At 43.6% G+C, this 19,005-nt stretch overlaps 1 protein-coding gene across 1 annotated transcript in view; it reads left to right on the top strand.

The window, feature by feature from the left end:
* Positions 1-741: 741 nt before the first annotated feature.
* Positions 742-19,005, top strand: part of FGF9 (fibroblast growth factor 9) — a 45,493-nt gene continuing 27,229 nt past the window's right edge. Inside the window, exons 1-2 of the mRNA XM_003414023.4 lie at positions 742-1,843; positions 11,849-11,952. Coding sequence (XP_003414071.1) covers positions 1,567-1,843; positions 11,849-11,952 — 381 coding nt within the window. The 5' untranslated portion in view covers positions 742-1,566. The remainder of the gene's footprint in view (positions 1,844-11,848; positions 11,953-19,005) is intronic.

The following is a 19,005-nucleotide window of genomic DNA, read 5'->3' as shown; positions in this document are numbered from 1 at the left end:
ACCGAGGGAGTTCTTCAGCGCCTCGCCTGCGGCCCGCGCCGCTCCTGGAGCTCGCGCCTGGGGAGCGACCTCAAAATAGCCCCAACGCCCAGTACCCAGGAAGATGCCCATCCAAGAGCCCGAACAAAACCGCAGCGAGCGAGCGTGCGAGCGAGCGAGCGAGCAAAAGACTGGGCTGGGCTCACCCCATCTGTCTTACCTGCAATACAGTTTACGCTTCGGTGTGTCTGGCAGAAGAATGAAAAAGCAACTACCAAGTCCATGCAAGCCCAGCAAATCAACACCCCTCCCGCCCAGTGCTCTCCATTACGCCGTATTCTATAATGCAAAGTCCTCGCGAAAACTAGTTTCCCAGTTTAAGCCCGAACCTCACACCAATGTCCCGTTTACATCCCCATAGGGAGCCAGAGCTTAGGTTACCCGCTTCGATTCTGCAGGAAAACTTTGAGTCTGGGAGACTCATGGTTTCTGCCTCCTGCCTTCCAGTTCATCACTTATTTGCGTTTTACTTTTGAAGTTAGTGTTCCTCAGTTATCCCTGTGAAGTGCCGCGCTTTGGCACTCTCCGTCCAGATTGCCGCAGAACGGCGGGGCTCGAGCCCGGGGCCAGGCGTAGAGGCTGTGCTGCCGCAGCAGGTAAGGGGGGCGCTAGGACCGCTCGGAGGCTGGCGGCGGTCGCGGCGCTACCTTAAACCCAACCCAATGCCGCTTCCTGCGCCACTCTGCGTGCAGGCGGGGGATGCGCTGGAGAAGCCGCTCCGCCCGAGTACAACACTCCCCGCGAGCCGGCGCGGGCAACACCTGTTTCACGCCAGCCAGAGCAGCACACGAGCTCCTGGACGCGGCTCTCTTTTGCTTGCTGCTTCACACTCATTCTGAGCCAATGGACATCTGCGGACCCTCTGGAGAATTCTGGATATTAGCGTTGGACGCCTAAAGTTTTTTTTTCCTTTTTTGTTTTATTATTATTTTTTTTGGAGGGGGGACCGGGAGGGGAGCTTTGTCTTCGCCAACAACGTGAGATTTTTTTTTTCCCCTTTGAAGGATTCATGCTGATGTCTGCAGAGTCGGTTAGAGAGTAAAAACAGCGCATGCCTTCCTGGAGTCAGGATCCGTAAATTCTGACGTAGCCCGTGCATCTTAAAAATCCCTATAATAACGCCTAGGTATTTAAGTTGCTATGGTCATTCTGATCTCAAGCCAGATGGAGAAACTACGGATTTTTTTCCTTATTACGGTTGGATGGGATGAAGACCTTACTGCCTGCTAAGAGCCGGGGATATATCTATAGAGATACATAGATATGTTTATAAATATGTCAGTGTGTGAGTATAAAGTGGTGGTTTCTTAGACTATCAGTGGTTTGACCTTGAACCTGTGCCAGTGAAAACAGCATATTACTTTTATTTATGCATTTAATGGATTGAAGAAAAGAACCTTTTTTTCTTTTTTTTCTTCTCTCTGCAACTGCAGTAAGGGAGGGGAGTTGGATATACCTCGCTAATATCTCCTGGGTTTGACACCATCATTATTGTTTATTCTTGTGCTCCAAAATCCGAGTCTTCTGATGGCTCCCTTAGGTGAAGTTGGGAACTATTTCGGTGTGCAGGATGCGGTACCGTTTGGGAATGTGCCCGTGTTACCGGCGGACAGCCCGGTTTTGTTAAGTGACCACCTGGGTCAGTCCGAAGCAGGGGGGCTCCCCAGGGGACCCGCAGTCACGGACTTGGATCATTTAAAAGGGATTCTCAGGCGGAGGCAGCTATACTGCAGGACTGGATTTCACTTAGAAATCTTCCCCAATGGTACTATCCAGGGAACCAGGAAAGACCACAGCCGATTTGGTAGGTATACCGTTAACCCTTTAGTGTCCTTGCGATGAAATGTTCAGATTATAACTACCAAGGTGGTAGCTGGGCGGGGGATGCGGACAAGGTCTCTCTCTCTCCCAGTTCAGGGGGGAAAAAAAAAAAAAAAAGCCTCTGGAATTGCAGATCTGCCGCTGGCACTGAATTGAAAGGCTTTTTTTTTTTTTTTTTAAATGGGGGCGGGGGGGAATGGCATTATTTATAAATGTAACACAACCTTGTTCTTTTGCATCAGATACATGGGAAGATCTGTTTAGGAAGTTTCTTTTGAATGGACTGACTCCACGAGTTTAAAGCTTTAATCATTAACTACTAAAAACTTAAAAATGGATTAAGTTCCCTGAAGGCAGTGGTTATCTTGTATCCAAATTAAGATTTTACCCCTCCCCATTTCCTTCTAATAACTGTACTGCCTGAATTGTAATTTACGAGTATTGTTCATCCCCACTGTGAGGGTCGGAGAGCCCCACTAGCGAAAGTTGAAGATTGTGCTGTTGAGGAAGGACTAAAGTCATATTTTAGACAGCGCAGACAGCAGGGCAGAGACGCTTGGGGAAGATGACTTATGAAGGGGCAGAACTCTCCCTAGGAGCATTTGTCCTTCCAGCTATCAAGCTTTAACCTGTGCTCTTTCATTTCCATAGTGTGCAACCCTGTGTGCATTTCCTGAGTGACTCTCTGGGGTGAGTGTGTGGCGCGTACAAAAGCTGTGAGCTAATTTTAAAGGGCATTCTGAGGATTTCACTTCCAGAGGGTGGTATTTGTGACTCAGCATCGAGAGCTGCGGACTCCAGGGCTGGTGACTCTATACACTTTTAAGTGCCTGCACACACATGCCTGCTGGGGGCAACCTTAGCCCCAAAGGAATGAAGTCAAATAACAGTTCCAATGCGGGACTCTCGAGTTTTTTCCTTCCTTAAAAAAAAAAAAAAAAAGGCCACCAGACTGTTGGAAGGAGTTAGCTTCTGAGTGAACCCACCTGACAACACTTAAACTAGGTCGTAAAAAACAGTCCTGTGGCGATTTTTCTTTCTCGTGCTTTAATGCCAGATGTTGAACACGATCTAAACTGTATGTTTAGTTTCATGGGACTGTAGGTGATGCCAGTCTGGTGAAGGTGAGGAGGAGTCAGGCCTGAGACGGGGATGGCCCCAGATACAGGAGGCCCACGATTCTCTTCCTTTGCTCACCGCACCCTAACGGAACCCGACAGTGTAAATTGCTCTATCTTCGCTCCCTGCTTTAAAAAAAAAAAAAAAAAGTTGTAGCTCTTGGTTTTGCAATTACTCAGTTGAAATAGAACTTCTTTCCCCTACCTAAGTAAACGCAGCTTTTGGTTGTTGCAAAGTGGAGACTAAACTTTGCTAAAAGTACTGTTGCTCTCTGGTTGCTGCAAGGGCGGCCACCCTTCCTAGCGTTTAAAACCAGAACAACAGGCGGTGGAGGGACGCGTGTGGGAGGGCGAGTCTGTCCAGGACCGCAGAGGCCACCCTTCGGGCGTGGGGGGAGGCGCCCTGCCCAGGTCAACTGGAGTCGGTCGGGGCGACCTCGGTACGCTCCCTGAGGCTAGGTGGAACCCGAAGCCCCGCGCGCGCGGGTCCGGCAGGTGCCGGCGCGGGCCGCCCGGGCCGCAGCGCGCACTGGGCGGCTGCCCGGCTGGGTCCGCGGGGTCCTAAGCGCGCTCCGTTTCGGGCTCCCTTTCTGACCGGCTTCAGATGCCTCTTCCGAAGCTGCAGGGACCACGGTGCCTGGAGCGGGGCGGTGGGGGCCGAGACCCTCCGGCCGTGTTTAGGGACCGGATGCTTGCTGTAGGTCAAAGTTTGGGGTCTCAGCTCTCTTTGTGTGAGAGTGAGTCCGGGAGGCTGACTGCGTTGTGCCGGGCGCGGCGATCTGCGGGTTGAGAGCGCTGAGGTGGGCGCCACGGCAGCAGAGTTCGCGGAGGGGATGGGGACAGTCCGCAGTCTGGCCCCGAGTCCCCTGCTTCCCATCCTGGTTCGCCCCGCACCCCCCTGCTTCAGAAGGGCACCAACGGCTCTTGGAGAGCCAGGGGCTCCATGGGGTCCGGGAAGTGGGTCGGGCTTCCCGGGCTGGCAAAGCCAGAGTCGCGGGGAAGCAGCGAGGTGGACAAAGGGCCGCGGAGCAGGCGGCAGGCTATTGTTAACTCGCCGCCGAATCGCAGTTAGGAGGCCCGCAGGCCCGGCTCCCGCGCCGGCCTTTCCGCCCGGGGGAGTCCGGGAGCTTGCGGAGCGCCGGCGGTGGGCGAGCTTTGTTGTGTGAGGACAACGCGCCGGGTCCTGGAGAGAGCCTCGGACCCCCGGGCGCACCACGGAGCCGCGGGGAGGGGTCCTGGCTTGTTGGAGTTCGGGCTCCTACACGGTCTCCTCTATCCCTCCCCCAGGGCCTTTTTTTTTTTTTTTTTTTGATGCAGTCACCTTTTTTTTTTTTTTTTAGTCACCTTTAGGATAGGACGTTTGTCACACGCAGTCGAGTCATGATACATCCAGGAACTCTGCGGCCGGAGAGAGCAGGGATGCGAGGGTGGGATGGTGGGGTCAGGAGGTGGAAGAGGAGTGCAGGTACAGCAACTGAAAAGAGATCACAAAACAAAAAACAAGCCCCTGTTTCTCCCATCCTCGAGGTTGGAGAAGGGTGTCGTCAAGGAAGTGACATCGCAACTCCTTAGAGTCGCTCGGCACCGTTATCTTGGGGTGGGGGTGCAGCCAAAGGAAAGGCCTCCTAGTGTTGGATGCGAGGGGAGGGGAGCCCTGGCCCTGGCTGGGGTAAGGGGTTGCAGAGCCAAGGACGTGCTAGTCGGCACCGGAGCCGGCCGCGGGGGCAGGGCGCTCCGCTTTGCCGCTCACCCACGTTTGGATGGAGCCGAGTGGGTGGCTGTGCGCAGTGGGGGCGGGGAGGAGGGTGAGCCAGGAGGGTTATTTAAGTCTTTCATTCGGTTGCAGTGAGAAGGGGGCCCCCGGGGTGACAGCAGTACCGCGGTCTCCCGCTGCTACCGCTGCTGCAGGTCCCAATATTAGCAACCCTGTGCTGTGCGGTGCGTGCACTGGGAGCCTCCTACCCTTTCTTCCCTTCCCCACCCGATGCGTGGCTGGGTGGCGCTCATAGTGCGGCGTTAGGACCCGGCGGGCAGGAGCGAGCTGGCGGAAGCAGGAGGGGTCCGCGGTGCAGCGGCTGCGCCTCACACCTTGAGTTCCCGGCGGCTTCCTCACCTTCTGCCCTCCTTCCTTGCCCCACTAGCAGCCCCCTCCCCCTCAACTTTGTGCCCTTCTAGGAACTTGTCTTCACCCTCATTTTCTTTTCACTTACCCTAGAAAAGGGTAGCTGGGGACGGATAGCTGGGGGCAGGGGAGACCGTTTACATCTTGATTAAAATAGAAGGTGCATTTTCTACCTGAAATAAAGTGGCAGAAGGAAACGTGCTGGAAACAAGATTTTTGCCACTGTCCTGAAGCTGCAGGTGACTGCAGCTGCTGGCACGCTTGGTGGTGACACAGCAGCGGCAGTGCAGGGGGCATGGGGCGGAGGGAGAACCTTCTTGTTGTTCCAGCCGGAGCTGCAACAGCGACAACTTAGGTGGGACCTTGGGGGGACCGTTTGTTTTTTCCTTTCGGGCTGGTGGTGTGGAGATAAGGTTGAACATAAAAAGAAGGAACTGGGAATTGTATCTCGGGGCAATAGGCTGGAGGAGCAAGACGTTTCATTTCCTGTTTTCTTCTTTAAAGCTCTCCAGCCTTGCTAGACAGAAAAAAGTGAGCAGAAAATCAGCTGGGGTAGTGATAATGCAGAATACGAAAAAAGCGTTGGCCCTGATCCTCTGTTTAACTTGCATCGTGCCTACAGACCACAGTGAGGCAGGGTTGACCACAAGTCTTCGTGGAAAGATGGAGTTCCTTTCCCCCATTTTGGCCTGATGTGGCTGCTATGAAAAGTGGGCCATCATGAGGACCCCAGATGAGCACCTAAACTGGGCTGCGCATTCAAAGAGATCAGGTATTAGGTGGAAGTTGTTCTAGAAGGGAGAAGTATAATAGTTTTTTTTTTTAATTAAAAAAAAAGAAGCCAACTTAATTCCAGGTTTTTACACTTCAAAAAATTACCTTCTATATGTACAGTTCTTCGGTATCTCACTAAGGGAAAGGCTGCCTATTTTAGGAGCTGTGCTTAGGAGTGGTTCAGATTCTTGAGAAAGTGATGGTTATAACTCCCCATTCAGTTAGTGTTTCGTAAGTAAACTCTTGAGATTTGCTTAAGTTTCTATAGACTCTGATTTACCCTGATCCAGGACTCTGAGGTGATTGATGTGGCAGCCTTGGTTTGGAATTCTCTGGGTTAGCAGGAAGCTCTGTAGGGAGGGGTTCGATAATCTATTTTGAAAGCCTCTCCTCATGGCTTTCTCTGCAGTTTGCATAAATTTTTGTTGTCTGAAGAATGTAGCTCTGTTAGATGTTGCATGCTTTTAGCCTAGAGGGTTGTTTAACGGGGGCCAGACTGGAGCTGCTTCCATAGTCTTTCCACTTCTCACAGCTGGCCTTGTTCTGGCCTTGGAAGGAAGGCCTAATTTGAAAAGAGCTGGGGAAGCCCTGGGAAAACCTGGTAGTGTAGTGGTTAAGTGCTATGGCTGCTAACCAACAGAGCGGTGGTTCACATCCACCAGGTGCTCCTTGGAAACTCTATGGGGCTGTTCTACTCCGTCCTATAGGGTCACTATGAGTCCGAATCGACAGCGGTGGGTTTGGTTTTGGTTTTTAGGCGAAAGCCCCATCAGCGCTGGGCTGATCATTAACAGCTTCTCAGTCTGTGGCAAGGAGAAGGTTGTCCTGGTCATTTTCCTGAAGTGCTTCCAGGAACTGACCTGATCTTATGGACCAGGGATCCTGCTGGACCTCATCAAAACCCTTGGGGCCCAACAATCATGTTGTTATTCGGAACTTTTGGCTGCTGTGAAAGACAGTAGAGAAATGACACAGATTAACTCTGTGCTTCCCACATCATTCCATCACTCGCCATGACTCTGGCCTTTCTGAGCTGAGGATGACGAGGTTTTGTCTACCTGAGAGACTAGCCTCCATGGTACATGAGGCTGAGATCCACCCTTTCCTTTCCCTTCCTTTATTCCCTTCCTCTCCCTTTTATCATTAAACATTTAAAAGTTTACACAGAAACCTTCCATGGCCTATTATTGATTCAGCATCCCTCTGTGCCGAACATTCAGGGAAATAAATAAAATGGGTAGTGAGTGCTACTCAAGTTAGTACAGTTAACAACACTTGCTTGGCGCAGGCTCAGGCCTAGAGAAAGGTTAATTGACCTGAGATTATATAGTTCATTTTGGGCAAGATGGAACTGGTGATGATAAAGATTTCAATCTGGGTCAGGGTGGGATAGATCGTGTTGCCAGGTCTTTTTGACCCTCAACATTGGCTTTCTCTGTATGTGGTGGAATGGCTGCGAGTCACGTATCCCTGTGTTCTCTTTGCCCTCAGATCACTGAGCTGATCTCAAGAAAAGGTGGGCTTTGATTTTGAGGTCTCTGTTTTCTAAGCAACTGCAGAGACATGGATGCTGACAAAATATTTTCTACCTGGGGTCAACAGATAGCTCTTTCCATGAGTAGGTCCTTGGAGACTTATCTCAGGTATTTTTCTTTCAGGAAGCCTCCTCTGGCTTCCCTTCCCAAACTTGAAGGAGCTTCCCATTTTTGGACACCAACCATGTCCTGAATATCTCCCTGTCATTGCAGTTGCCACACTTCTATTATGTTTATCTGTTTGTCCTTTTACTGGATGGTGAGCTCTTTGAGGGTATAGGATCTAGGCTATATCTTACTCATCTTTACGTACTTGACAAATGGCATCATGCTTGGCTTGTAATAGTCACTCGGTAATAGTTTGTTGAATGAATAAATGAATGCATATACGTGGCAGCTGTCTTGTCAATGCCATGAAATGCGTGCGTGCATGCACGCACACACACACACACACACACACAGAGCCAAGTCACATCTTAATACTTTCATTTCCAAATTATGTAATAATGATTATGACAACAGTATTTTGTATCTTTACTATTTTTCAAGCAGTGCTAGGTGTTTTAGATTATAATCTCATTTAATTTTCATAAAGTACTTTAAGTTTTGAGAAAGGAGCCAAGAATTTCACATTTTAAACACTGTACATTTTGAATTACTTTTGCTACTCATTCTGGATTAGCAAAGTAGCAATGCTTCTTTTTTAATAATTGGCAACTTTAGTTGCTGGATGAGTATGCCTCACTACCCCTTTCCCCCACTGTGTGCATTTCTTTGGCAGGGACAGCCGCAATCTCTCCCTTGTTTCTACCTGCATAGGTGTATTGTAACATCAGATGTATTTCTTGTGGGTGTGGTATACCAGCAAGGACAGTTTTATTATACTACTGCAGGAGGTGTAGTTAGTCACATTGTGCTTCTTGTTGACCCCTTTTCAGATGATGCTTAAGGCAAAATGTGACTACCAATGCAAAGAATGTGGGAAGGAGGCATAAGAAAGCTTTTTCTCTTTTTCAAAGATAGGGTATTTGAATTTGATGACAATACCAAATTTAATTAAAAAATTGGGAATTAGTCACAATTATGACTCCCCAGAATATTCACTTTTCTAGCATTTTAGAGCATTTGGTAGACTGCATTGTGAGTTGAGCTGGAGTGAGGCTAACTTGATTACAATATAGTTGGCTCATGTGTATTTTTTCCGTCTCAAAAATTTAGATGCCCTTTAGTGGTTACTTTTGAATACGCTTATATAGCCAACCGCAGTAGTAGAATTGTGATTAATTAAAGCAGGTGTTAATAAATTAGAGTAATAAATTCTTTCTCCTAATATCATGTATTAAATACCTAAGTAATAGGTATTTATTACTGAGTTGATTTCAGAACTTACGTCCTTTAGCAGAAAAAAAGCTATGTGCTAAGTGCAGTAGAGGAGCCCTGGTGGCACAGTGGTTAAGCACTTGGCTGCTAACTGAAAGGTTGGTGATTCGAACCCACCAGCTGCTCAGAGGGAGAAAGATGTGGCAGTCTGCTTCTGTAAAGGTTACGGTTTTGGAAACCCTGTGGGGGTAGTTCTACTCTGTCCTATAGGGTTGCTATGAGTTAGAATCGATGGCAATGGATTTGGTTGGATGTGCACATAAATGATTTAGGTAAATAGTCTAGAGAGGAAGATGCTTGCATCCCCAAGTTCTGCATGATGAGAGAGCATTGTAGCAGTGATTGGCCTCTGAGTGCCCTGAAGATACCTGTGGAAGGGGCACAGTCCCAGTAGCTCACCTGTTTTTCCTTCTGCTACTTTCAATGCTGCCCACTGGGGCAGTGTAGTCAGTCTGATTTAGTTAATGCTTGATAGTCACTAGTAAGGGCATAACTACGTGAAAATGTTACAGAAATCATAGATATATTAAGCAATTTCTGAGTGAAAAAGAAAAGTAAAACCAGTTGTTAAACGTGCATAATAATTAAGGATACAGGCCTTGGAGTCAGATTGCTTGGGGGCAAGTTATTTAACCTCCTTAAACCTCAATTTCCCCATATATAAACTGGGGATTAAAATATTAAAATGACCAGGGTTGTTCTGAGATTAAATGAGAGCAGGCCTCTCATTTGGCAGAGACTAAATGCTCAAGTATTTTAGAGATTACTATTATTGTTGTTGTTATTATTCTCAATTTTCCGCAGAGCAGTTAAATGGTTTTGTGAAATCACATGGTCTCTGTCCTTTGTTGGGTCTGATGGCTAATCATTATTAGTTTTCAGAGCTGCCTCATGTTTAGGGAAAATGGAAAGATTATCGAATACCCTTTTAGGGGATGCAAATATCTTTCAGTTTGATGAGTAAATGAAATGGAATGTTTCCTGTATTTCATTTTATAATGAAAATTGGACATTAATCAACTTCTTACACTAATTTCAGGATAATTAAAACCTGTATTGTACCGCTTCTTCAGGTAGCTGCGATTTACATAGGAATCATAAGACATACATAGTTCAATGAAATGAAATGATTGCATTTAGAAGGGAGCACATCTCATGTGAAATGAATTACGTAGAGTTGGTACCTTATTTATCCTTCATGTGTTTTATGACATAGGGAAGGTTAGTAATAAACTGGCTTGGTTTAGATGTATCTTTCATGATATAGATTATCAGATCTAAAACATTAATTTGTAATTTTTCTTTATTTTTTTTCACATTCTATTAGATGGATTTGCAGGTCTAGAAAAATATTTTGTAAAGCGTAAGCATGATATATTTGTTGCATTTTGTGCACATGAAAGAATTACAACTACCCCTTTATAAGAAACATCTCTTTTTTTAACATCATCTTTGAACAGAGTTTCCTCTTATGTTTAATCCTTTGCCTTCCTGGATTTATGTAGTTCATGTCTCAGAAATTCTCAATAGAACTTTTTACCGATGTGCACCCTTACACAGATTTACCCAATGCAATGTGTCTTTTGATTTCTTGACTGCTGCTTCCCTGGCTGTTGATTGTTGATCCAAGTAAAATCAAATCCATGACAACTTCAGTCTTTTCTCCTTTTATCATGATGTTGCTCATTGGTCCAGTTGTGAGGATGTTTGTTTTCTTTATGTTGAGGTGCAATCCACACTGAAGGCTGTGGTCTTTGATCTTCATTGGTAAGTGCTTCAAGTCCTCTTCACTTTCAGCAAGCAAGGTTGTGTCATCTGCATAATGCAAGTTGTTAATGAGTCTCCGTCCAATCCTGATGCCCCGTTCTTCTTCATATAGTCCAGCTTTTCGTATTATTTGCTCAGCATATAAAAAAAAAATTGGGTAAATCTGCTGCAAAGGACCTCTTTAAAGTGCTGAAGAGCAAAGATGTCACCTTGAAGACTAAGGTGCGCCTGACCCAAGCCATGGTATTTTCAATCACATCGTATGCATGTGAAAGCTGGACAGTGAATAAGGAAGACTGAAGAAGAATTGACGCCTTTCAACTGTGGTGTTGGGGAAGAATATTGAATATACCATGGACTGCCAAAAGAGCAAACAAATTTGTCTTAGAAGAAGTACAGCCAGAATGCTCCTTGGAGGCAAGGTTGGTGAGACTGTGTCTTACATACTTTGGACATGTTGTCAGGAGGGATCAGTCCCTGGAGGAGGACATCATGCTTGGCAGAGTACAGGGTCAGCGGAAAAGAGGAAGACCCTCAGCGAGGTGGATTGACACAGTGGCTGCAACAATGAGCTCAAGCATAACAACGATTGTAAGGATGGCTCAGGACTCGGCAGTGTTTCGTTCTGTTGTGCGTAGGATCACTATTAGAGGGAACCGACTGGACGGCACCTAACAACAACAACAACACCCTTACACAAATACTTAATTTCACATTTATAAAATGGAAATAGGTTGTTTTTCTGTTAAGTTATACTCTTTGGGTTAATTAGAATTTATTGGCTTATTTGTCATATCACTTCTTGGCATATCTATGCAGATACTGGCTTATTTACTTATTTATTTTACTTAAAATCTGTTTAAAAAATGACAGTTGTGTTTTTTGGTGAAGGTTTACACAGCAATTTAGGTTCGCCTTCAACAATTTCTGTACAAATTGTTCGGTGACATTGGTTACATTCTTCATTATGCATGAACATTCTTAATATTTCTGTTCTGGTTGTTCTATTTCCATTAATCTAGTTCCCCAGCTTTTTTATTCTTAAATAATTTTGTTATATAAGTCATTATCTCAATAAGTATTTTATATCATTATTGTAAGATGGAATTTATTTGAAAATAAATTCTTTTAGGCAGTTCTTTTAAATTGAAGACAATTCTTTAACTAGTGTGAGATTATCAAAGTTGGGAGCTGGGCTCAATGTCCTCTCAAAAACTGCTTGTAGTGCTAAGATTCCAAGGAAATGTGCTGTGCTTTGACTTGCTGTTTGTCTTTTCCCATTTGTCCTATAGGCATTCTGGAATTTATCAGTATAGCAGTGGGCCTGGTCAGCATTCGAGGCGTGGACAGTGGACTCTACCTCGGAATGAATGAGAAGGGGGAGCTGTATGGATCAGTAAGTACTGTGAGAGACTTCACCAATGTTTATGTTTCATATTTAATTTGAAAGGGAAAGTAAATCTATTTGGAAGAAGAGTTTAATTTTTGACCTTTTGAAGAAAACCATTTCATTTTTGTTAACAGATACTGGCTCTGGATCATTGCTAGACCAAAGTTTATTTGGAAATTTTTTATATGCCAAGTCATCTTCATTATCAAGTAAATAAAAAATTCACAAGTGTGAAAAATTCCATCGTCTTATATTGAATGGGATTTATTTTTGAAATCAATTGAAATTATGTTTTCCCAAGTCTTGCCAAGCATTGTAATTAAATTTAGAAATAGACCGACCGTGCAGTGAGTATAAACCTGTCTGTGAGCTACATAAGATTTTCATTATGTGGGGAGAGAAAGGAGATGGAAATTGTTGTCAGATATTCTTATATATGAATGAGAATATTGTAATTATTTGCAAGTATTTTTGAGTTCCTTTTTTTCCTCTCATGTCCCATCTCCACTAGGTGTAAGCTCCTTGGGGAGGCAGTCAGGAGTATTTATTTTGGCCTCTCAGATGCCAGGGGGCATTGGTGGTTCCATGTGGGAGACCTGGGTTTGATTCCTGGCCAGTGCACCGCATGCACAGCTACCACCTGTCTATCAGTGGAGCTTGTGTGTTGCTATGATGCTGAACAGGTTTCAGCAGAACTTCCACACTAAGTAAGACCAGAAGGAAAGGACTGGCCATCTACTTCCCTGAATCAGGCAATGAAAACTATATGCAACACAGTGGTATGGTCTGCAACAGATGATGGGGATGGTGCAGAACTGGGCAGTGTTTCATTCTTTTGGAGGAAAGCCCCTGCCCTCTTGGAGCTTCCCCTCTGTGGAGAGAAGATTGACTTGACATATTTATATCCCTTTACTCCTGCTCACGCAGTGTATAGAACACAGTGCATGGTACACAGGAGACACTTACTGAATTTTTGTAAAATGTGTGAATATGAGTAATAGATTAAAAAAATATATACTAAACTGGATTTTCAACATTAAAACTTGTAGGGAAATTAACCTTTAGTTTTCATTATAATTATTGGTAGTCAAATGAGAATTTAATCTGTATTATCTGAAATATAAGAACTTTGATTAGAGCCTACAAAAGGTGGAAAATTAAAAGGAGCTCAGAGTAGGAAAAGTTCCAGGGTCCTCAGTCAACAGAAATGAAGGGTATTTTCATGTAGAATCAGGAGAAATTTTTTCTAGATACACTCCTTTTCTATCCATACGCTATTAAAAAAATATATGCAAGTATCATAGCTTTACTCAAAAACTCCAGTTGACAATACATTATGGCCTATATGATTTGAATGTGACACATATTTTTAATGACACAGGATTATTTTTCTGCCTTTAGTAAAACTTTAAACTACAGGCTGGTTGATTTAGTTAGCTATTTAATTTTTTTTTAAGTGCTTCCTTGAGAGATTAAATTATTTTAAAATGTGTTCCTAAGTATAAATTTAGTTAAAAAAAAAAAAAATACTTGGTTTAGACTGTTATTTACTTCCTAAACAATCATTGTCAGCACTTTGAGAAAGACATGAAGATATAAGACTAAGGAGGCTTTTATCTGTTAAAAATATAGAGTGATTGATGTTCTCCTTTTTTTCACACCTTTAGTTTTTTTCACTTTTAGGTATGTGATACAGATTTAGTTGAGTTGGTCTTAGTTGAGTTCAATAAAATACTTTGTTGTGTAGAACTGAAGTTCTGACCTTCAGTGGGTGGATGGGACTATAGTTTATCATAATGGTTTACAAAGTTTTTTTTTGATCACATAACCCAGCCCCCAAAAATTTGTTTTGATTATGGATTTTAAAATATTCGTATTTAATTATTTAGAAATTAAAAAAAAATTATATATGTAAAAATTGAATTCACATATTTCATAAAACATGCATCAAAGTAAACATTTTAAAAGAGTGAGATTAATGAGTAAACACAAGTAGAATCAGTCTAACCAGTTGAGTTGACTCCCACTCATGGCGACAACATGTGAGCCAGAGTAGAACTGTGCTGCATAGGATTTTCAATGGCTGAGTTTTTGAAAGTAGATTGCCAGGCCTTTCTTCCAAGGAGCCACTGGGTGGACTCAAACCTCCAACCTTTTTTTGGTTAGCAACTGAGCACATTAACTGTTTGCACCACCCAGGGACTGGTAAATACAAATAGAGGCCATACTACTTATTTTTCCACCCACGGATCATCACACACTCCCCAGTTTAAAAATGACCAACCCATCTTCTATTCCCATGCTTAATGAATTAGATTCCTGAGATTGTTGGTTGACAAGGAGAGCAGATCTAGCTTTGTGTTCAGCAGAATTGCCTGTACGTTTGTTGTCCTAGCGCAGCTGAGTTTTGTCTCCCCACCTAGATTATTTCCGTGGCTTCCTTACTAGTCTCTTCCTCTCTTATGGCTGCCCGCCTGCCTTTGTCTGTCTTTGGTGGCAGCACAGTGCTGGGAGCAGGGTTAGGGCTCAGTTTAGCATGTGAATGTAAGGCTGAATGAAGACTGGTGATAATGCCTGCAGTGGTGGTGAGATGGTACAGCGTTGGAGAACATGATTTTGTCTCAGTATGTTTCCGGTATGTTTCAGAGTGTTGTTTAGGACTCTTCTTGCACTCTCCCTTCCACCTGTGCAGCCACACAGCTAGCCTAAAGTCCTACTCATGGAATTCCATGTAGGCTAAGGAGAGAGTCTAAGAAAAGCCTTTTGTTCATTACCTGCTTGAGAAATGCATCCCTTCTCGTGTGAAGAGAGTCATCAGGCTTGGAAAATGCTCTGAGGAAAGTATGACAAGGAACTCTTCTCCTTACTGTGATTTCCTTTTGGGAAAGTATCTGAATCTGCTTCCCTGCATCCAGTTTCTCCCATCTGCAATCCCTTCTCCACACTAATGGCAGAATTACCTTTTAAAACCCAGAGAGGATTGTCACTCCTTGGCTGGGAGTCCTTCGAAGACTTCCCTTTGTAGTCTGTATTGTAGCATTCAATACTTTTCACAAACCACTTTGCCTGGATTGAGTTTGCTAATATCATCTCTTGTGACTCTTTCCCCATGTAATTTGAGTCTGCCTGTTTGCCATTCTCTGAACATGTCATGCATTCTGGTTTGTACATGTGGTCAAGTTAGTCCCTGTCTATGGAATGCTTTACTTTTTCTTTCTCACCATGCGACAGTCTTTAAGACTCAATGAAAATGCTGCCTCTTCTGTGAAGCCTTCACCAAACTTCTAACTCTAAGTCCACGTATTCTAGTCAGTGTTACTTGTGTTTTCCTCTGGGCCCCAGTAACACTTTGCTTATATTTCCATTACCACACAAGTGATGGTATGATCTATAGTATGGTCAGTTATGTTTCTGTAATAAATGTGTCAGAAAAGCATGGACCATCTTTTTTTTTGAACACATAGCAATGGCCCTTGCTCATAGTGGATGCTCAATGAACATATGTTGGATTGAAATGAATTAAAAATTGTGATTTATTTCTATTCTTCATTAAATACACAAGTGTGGATCTTGCTGTATCTCTGTTTGTATGGCCAGTGAATATTTAGGCTTCTACTTGAAGGAAGAATCACAATCTTCCATTCCTGTGCTTAATTGGACTGTGTCTGTGTTGTCCCTGATGTGTACGGCCTGAGGGGGATATGGCTGAGGCTGGAGAAGAAGTAGTATGGTGGCGAGAGCATGGGAACAGGAGTCAGGAGACTTGAGTGCTCATTCTCTCTCTGCTGCTAAGTAGGTACCGAGCCTCGTTTTCCTTACCTATACCATGAAAAGCTTGAGTTAGACCTCTGCAATACCTCGTCTCGCTCTGGGTCTCAAGAATTCAATATTTTGGAATTTTCTGGCTGCATTGTTGAGTCTTCTCTGCCTCTCTTGGGATGTTCTCTGTGCACACAAAATGTTTCTACAGTCAGGTCTTTCTGCCTCTTGTGGTACAGCAGGGAGGTATGCTCCCTGGGCAGCCAGGTGATTTTCCCTTTGGCCTGTACCCGGTGCAGGTGAGGGGGAGAGTGATGGTGAAAGGATCCTCACTGCTCTGTGGCCAGGAACCTCATGTTTTCCATCTGGTGTGGACTGGGAATGAGGAGGGACCAAAATATCTCATTTTCACTGTGATGAAACAGAGTAGGAAAGAAGTAGGCAATAAATGTTATTAAATATGCTAATAATTGTAGCTTAAAGAATATGTGAATTGAAGTTGTAATAAAGCTGAATTAACTAAAGTGGAGAAGTTTTGTTTTTAAATGTTAGAAAAACCTTGAAAAGACTGATCTTATTATGAAACAAGGTAAATAAGTGATTTGGGGAAAACAACAGTCACTTTTATAAAGTAGTGTGTAAAGGTAGTAAAAATTCACTTAAGATAATTCAGTGTATCTTTGGATTAATTTTATCATTTCGTCCATGTAGCTCTTCTGTCTCTAAGTTTACCTTGAAAGTAGACCTGAGAGGCCAGAGGTGAATGAGCTGACACTTCTTCAAAAACATACAGAGATTCTGACATTCTGTTAGAATGTGGAGATAAGAAAAAGTATATTGCTAATGTGTATCATAATTTGATCATTAGAAGGAAAACCTGAATAATTCTAACTCTGGGGTGAAGTTTAGTTGTTGAATTAATTCATACTGCATCTACCCACTCATCCCACAAACACTTATACCTACTATTTGCCTAACGCTGTGCTAAGTACTAAGGGCATGACAATGAAACAGATATCTCAAATTATGGTAGGGGAGATAGAAATTATTCAGTACAATGTGAAATGCGCTGTCATAGAGGAGAGTACATGGGTCTTATGGGTCCAGAAGAGTGTTTCAATAACTGCTTGGGGCAGCTGGTAACACTTAAGCTGGATCTTGAGGGATGAATAGAAGTTTTAGAAAAGGAAAGGCAGGCAAATTAGGGCATGTTGTATGCTGTTGAGTCGATTCTGACTCATAGTGACCTTATAGGACAGAGTAGAACTGCTCCATAGGATTTTCTAGGCTGTAGTTTAGTCTTTACAGGAGCAGATCGCCAGGTCTTTTCTCCCTCGGAACAGCTGATGGGTTCAAACTGCTGAGTGCTTAACCCCTGTTCCACCAGGGCTACTTAATTACGGCATATAACCCTTCCAACATAAAGATTATTCTGTGTGGCTACAGTTTAAAGAGTGTAGTAGATTACACACACACACACACACACATACTCTCACACCCCACAAACAAACATATTTGACAGAGGATTAGAGTATTAGTTTACATTTGTCACTTTTGTTTGTTCTTAGCAAAGAGATCAGAGGTCAGGCTCAGACAGTTACTTTTGGGGTCTTCATCGGAATACTATCAACATGCTTTTAAAATGTCAAGAGTAATTGTATAATAAATGTCTCATTAAAAATGATATGAAAAAATTAATCTCCTCCAAGAAGCTTATATTTAGTGAAAGGTATTTGACCTTTTCATTAAAAAAGCACAGTCACCAAAATTGGAATGATAGGTACACGTATGGCGTGGAATCTGCAGGAGTGATGTGAAACGATGCCGCCGGATGCTGGCTTGGACCCCTTTTATAGCACTTATTTTATTCTGCCCAGAATTTTAGTTCATGTTGATTTCGCTCAGTAGATTAAGTTTTTGGGGTTGACTCTCTGTCTTGATAGTCTTTCTGTTTCGTAAAGGCCCAGTGTGCACTTTATGTGCAGCTGGCACATGGGCGATGTTTGTTGACTCAATTATTCCACCTGTTATGAACCCCATGCATGCAGAGTCTTACCACATTATAGTATCTTGCAGTGATTGTTAATATTAGCTGCTATCAAGTTGGCTCCAATTCATGGCGGCTCATGTCCAACAGGCTAAAATGTTGCCCAGTCCTCCACCGTCTTAATGATCACTAGCATGTCTGAGTCCATTGTTGTGGCTACTGTGTGTTTTGAGTGGCTTCTAACTGAGGGCGCTTGTCTCCCAGAACTATGCTGGGCAATCTTCTGTTGTGTTCCACAGGTTTTCAATGGTTAATTTCTGGGAGTAGGTCACCAGACCTTTCTTCCTAGTCTGTCTTAGTCTGGAAGCTCCGCTGAAACCTGTCCACCATGGCTGACTGCTCATATTTGAAATATTGGTGGCATACCTTCCAGCATTATAGCAACACACAAGTCACCACAGTATGTAACAAACTGACAGTTTGTCGTTCAGTATAGTACTACCTAATATGTAGTTGTCAACTTATACAGTCCAGGTGTTTTCAATGGAGTTGTTTCATTTGACTACTAAAACTGAAAATGAGAGAGGCTAAGTGCCCAAAGGCACAGAACTCATAAATGGCAGAGTGAGGACTTAAGTCTAGTTCTTCCAGCCCTGAGCCCAGTGCTTCTGAACCCTATCATCATAATGTCAGAGCCCCTTGTTAACACAGGTGTTTACTCATAGATTTGGTCGTTAGGCTTACAGGGATACAATTGGGCCCATGGTTTAAGTGAATCCATGTAATCAATAAGCATGGTGTGATGGATTTTGACTGTGTTTATGTTTCTTTTAATAAATGCATTAGTTGGAGGAAGTTGTCTCTGCTGGGTAGAAACTTGGGAGCAAAAGAAATTCCTTGCATGGTGTTTCCATAGTGGAGTAGGTGGAGGAATTTTGAAGATCCATCTGCCCCAGAATTGAGTAATATATCAACCCCTTTACAAGAAAAAAAAAAAAAAGAATCTCACACCCCTGGAACCTCATGTTGACTTAAATTATTTTTAGTATGTTATTTAAATATGTACAAATGTAAAACTAGATATAAACTCTGTATACTTATACCTCTTAGACAACCGTGATCCAAAACATATTTATTTTAAAATTCAAACTAAACTACTAGAAAAAAAAAACTACAAGACCAATAAAATCCAGATTAACATAATTGATTTACTAGGAAGGATGATGTTGATTGACTGAAACTAAGTGGCCACTTCACCGTCAATATGGCAGTAGCAGCTGTATCATAGACTTGTTTGAGCTCAGCATGCCTGG

The sequence above is a fragment of the Loxodonta africana genome, chromosome 23 (genome assembly GCF_030014295.1).
Source record: "Loxodonta africana isolate mLoxAfr1 chromosome 23, mLoxAfr1.hap2, whole genome shotgun sequence".
Lineage (NCBI taxonomy): Eukaryota > Metazoa > Chordata > Mammalia > Proboscidea > Elephantidae > Loxodonta > Loxodonta africana.
The sequence above is the reverse complement of the archived record's forward strand: the minus strand, read 5'-3'. Positions and strand labels throughout refer to the sequence as shown.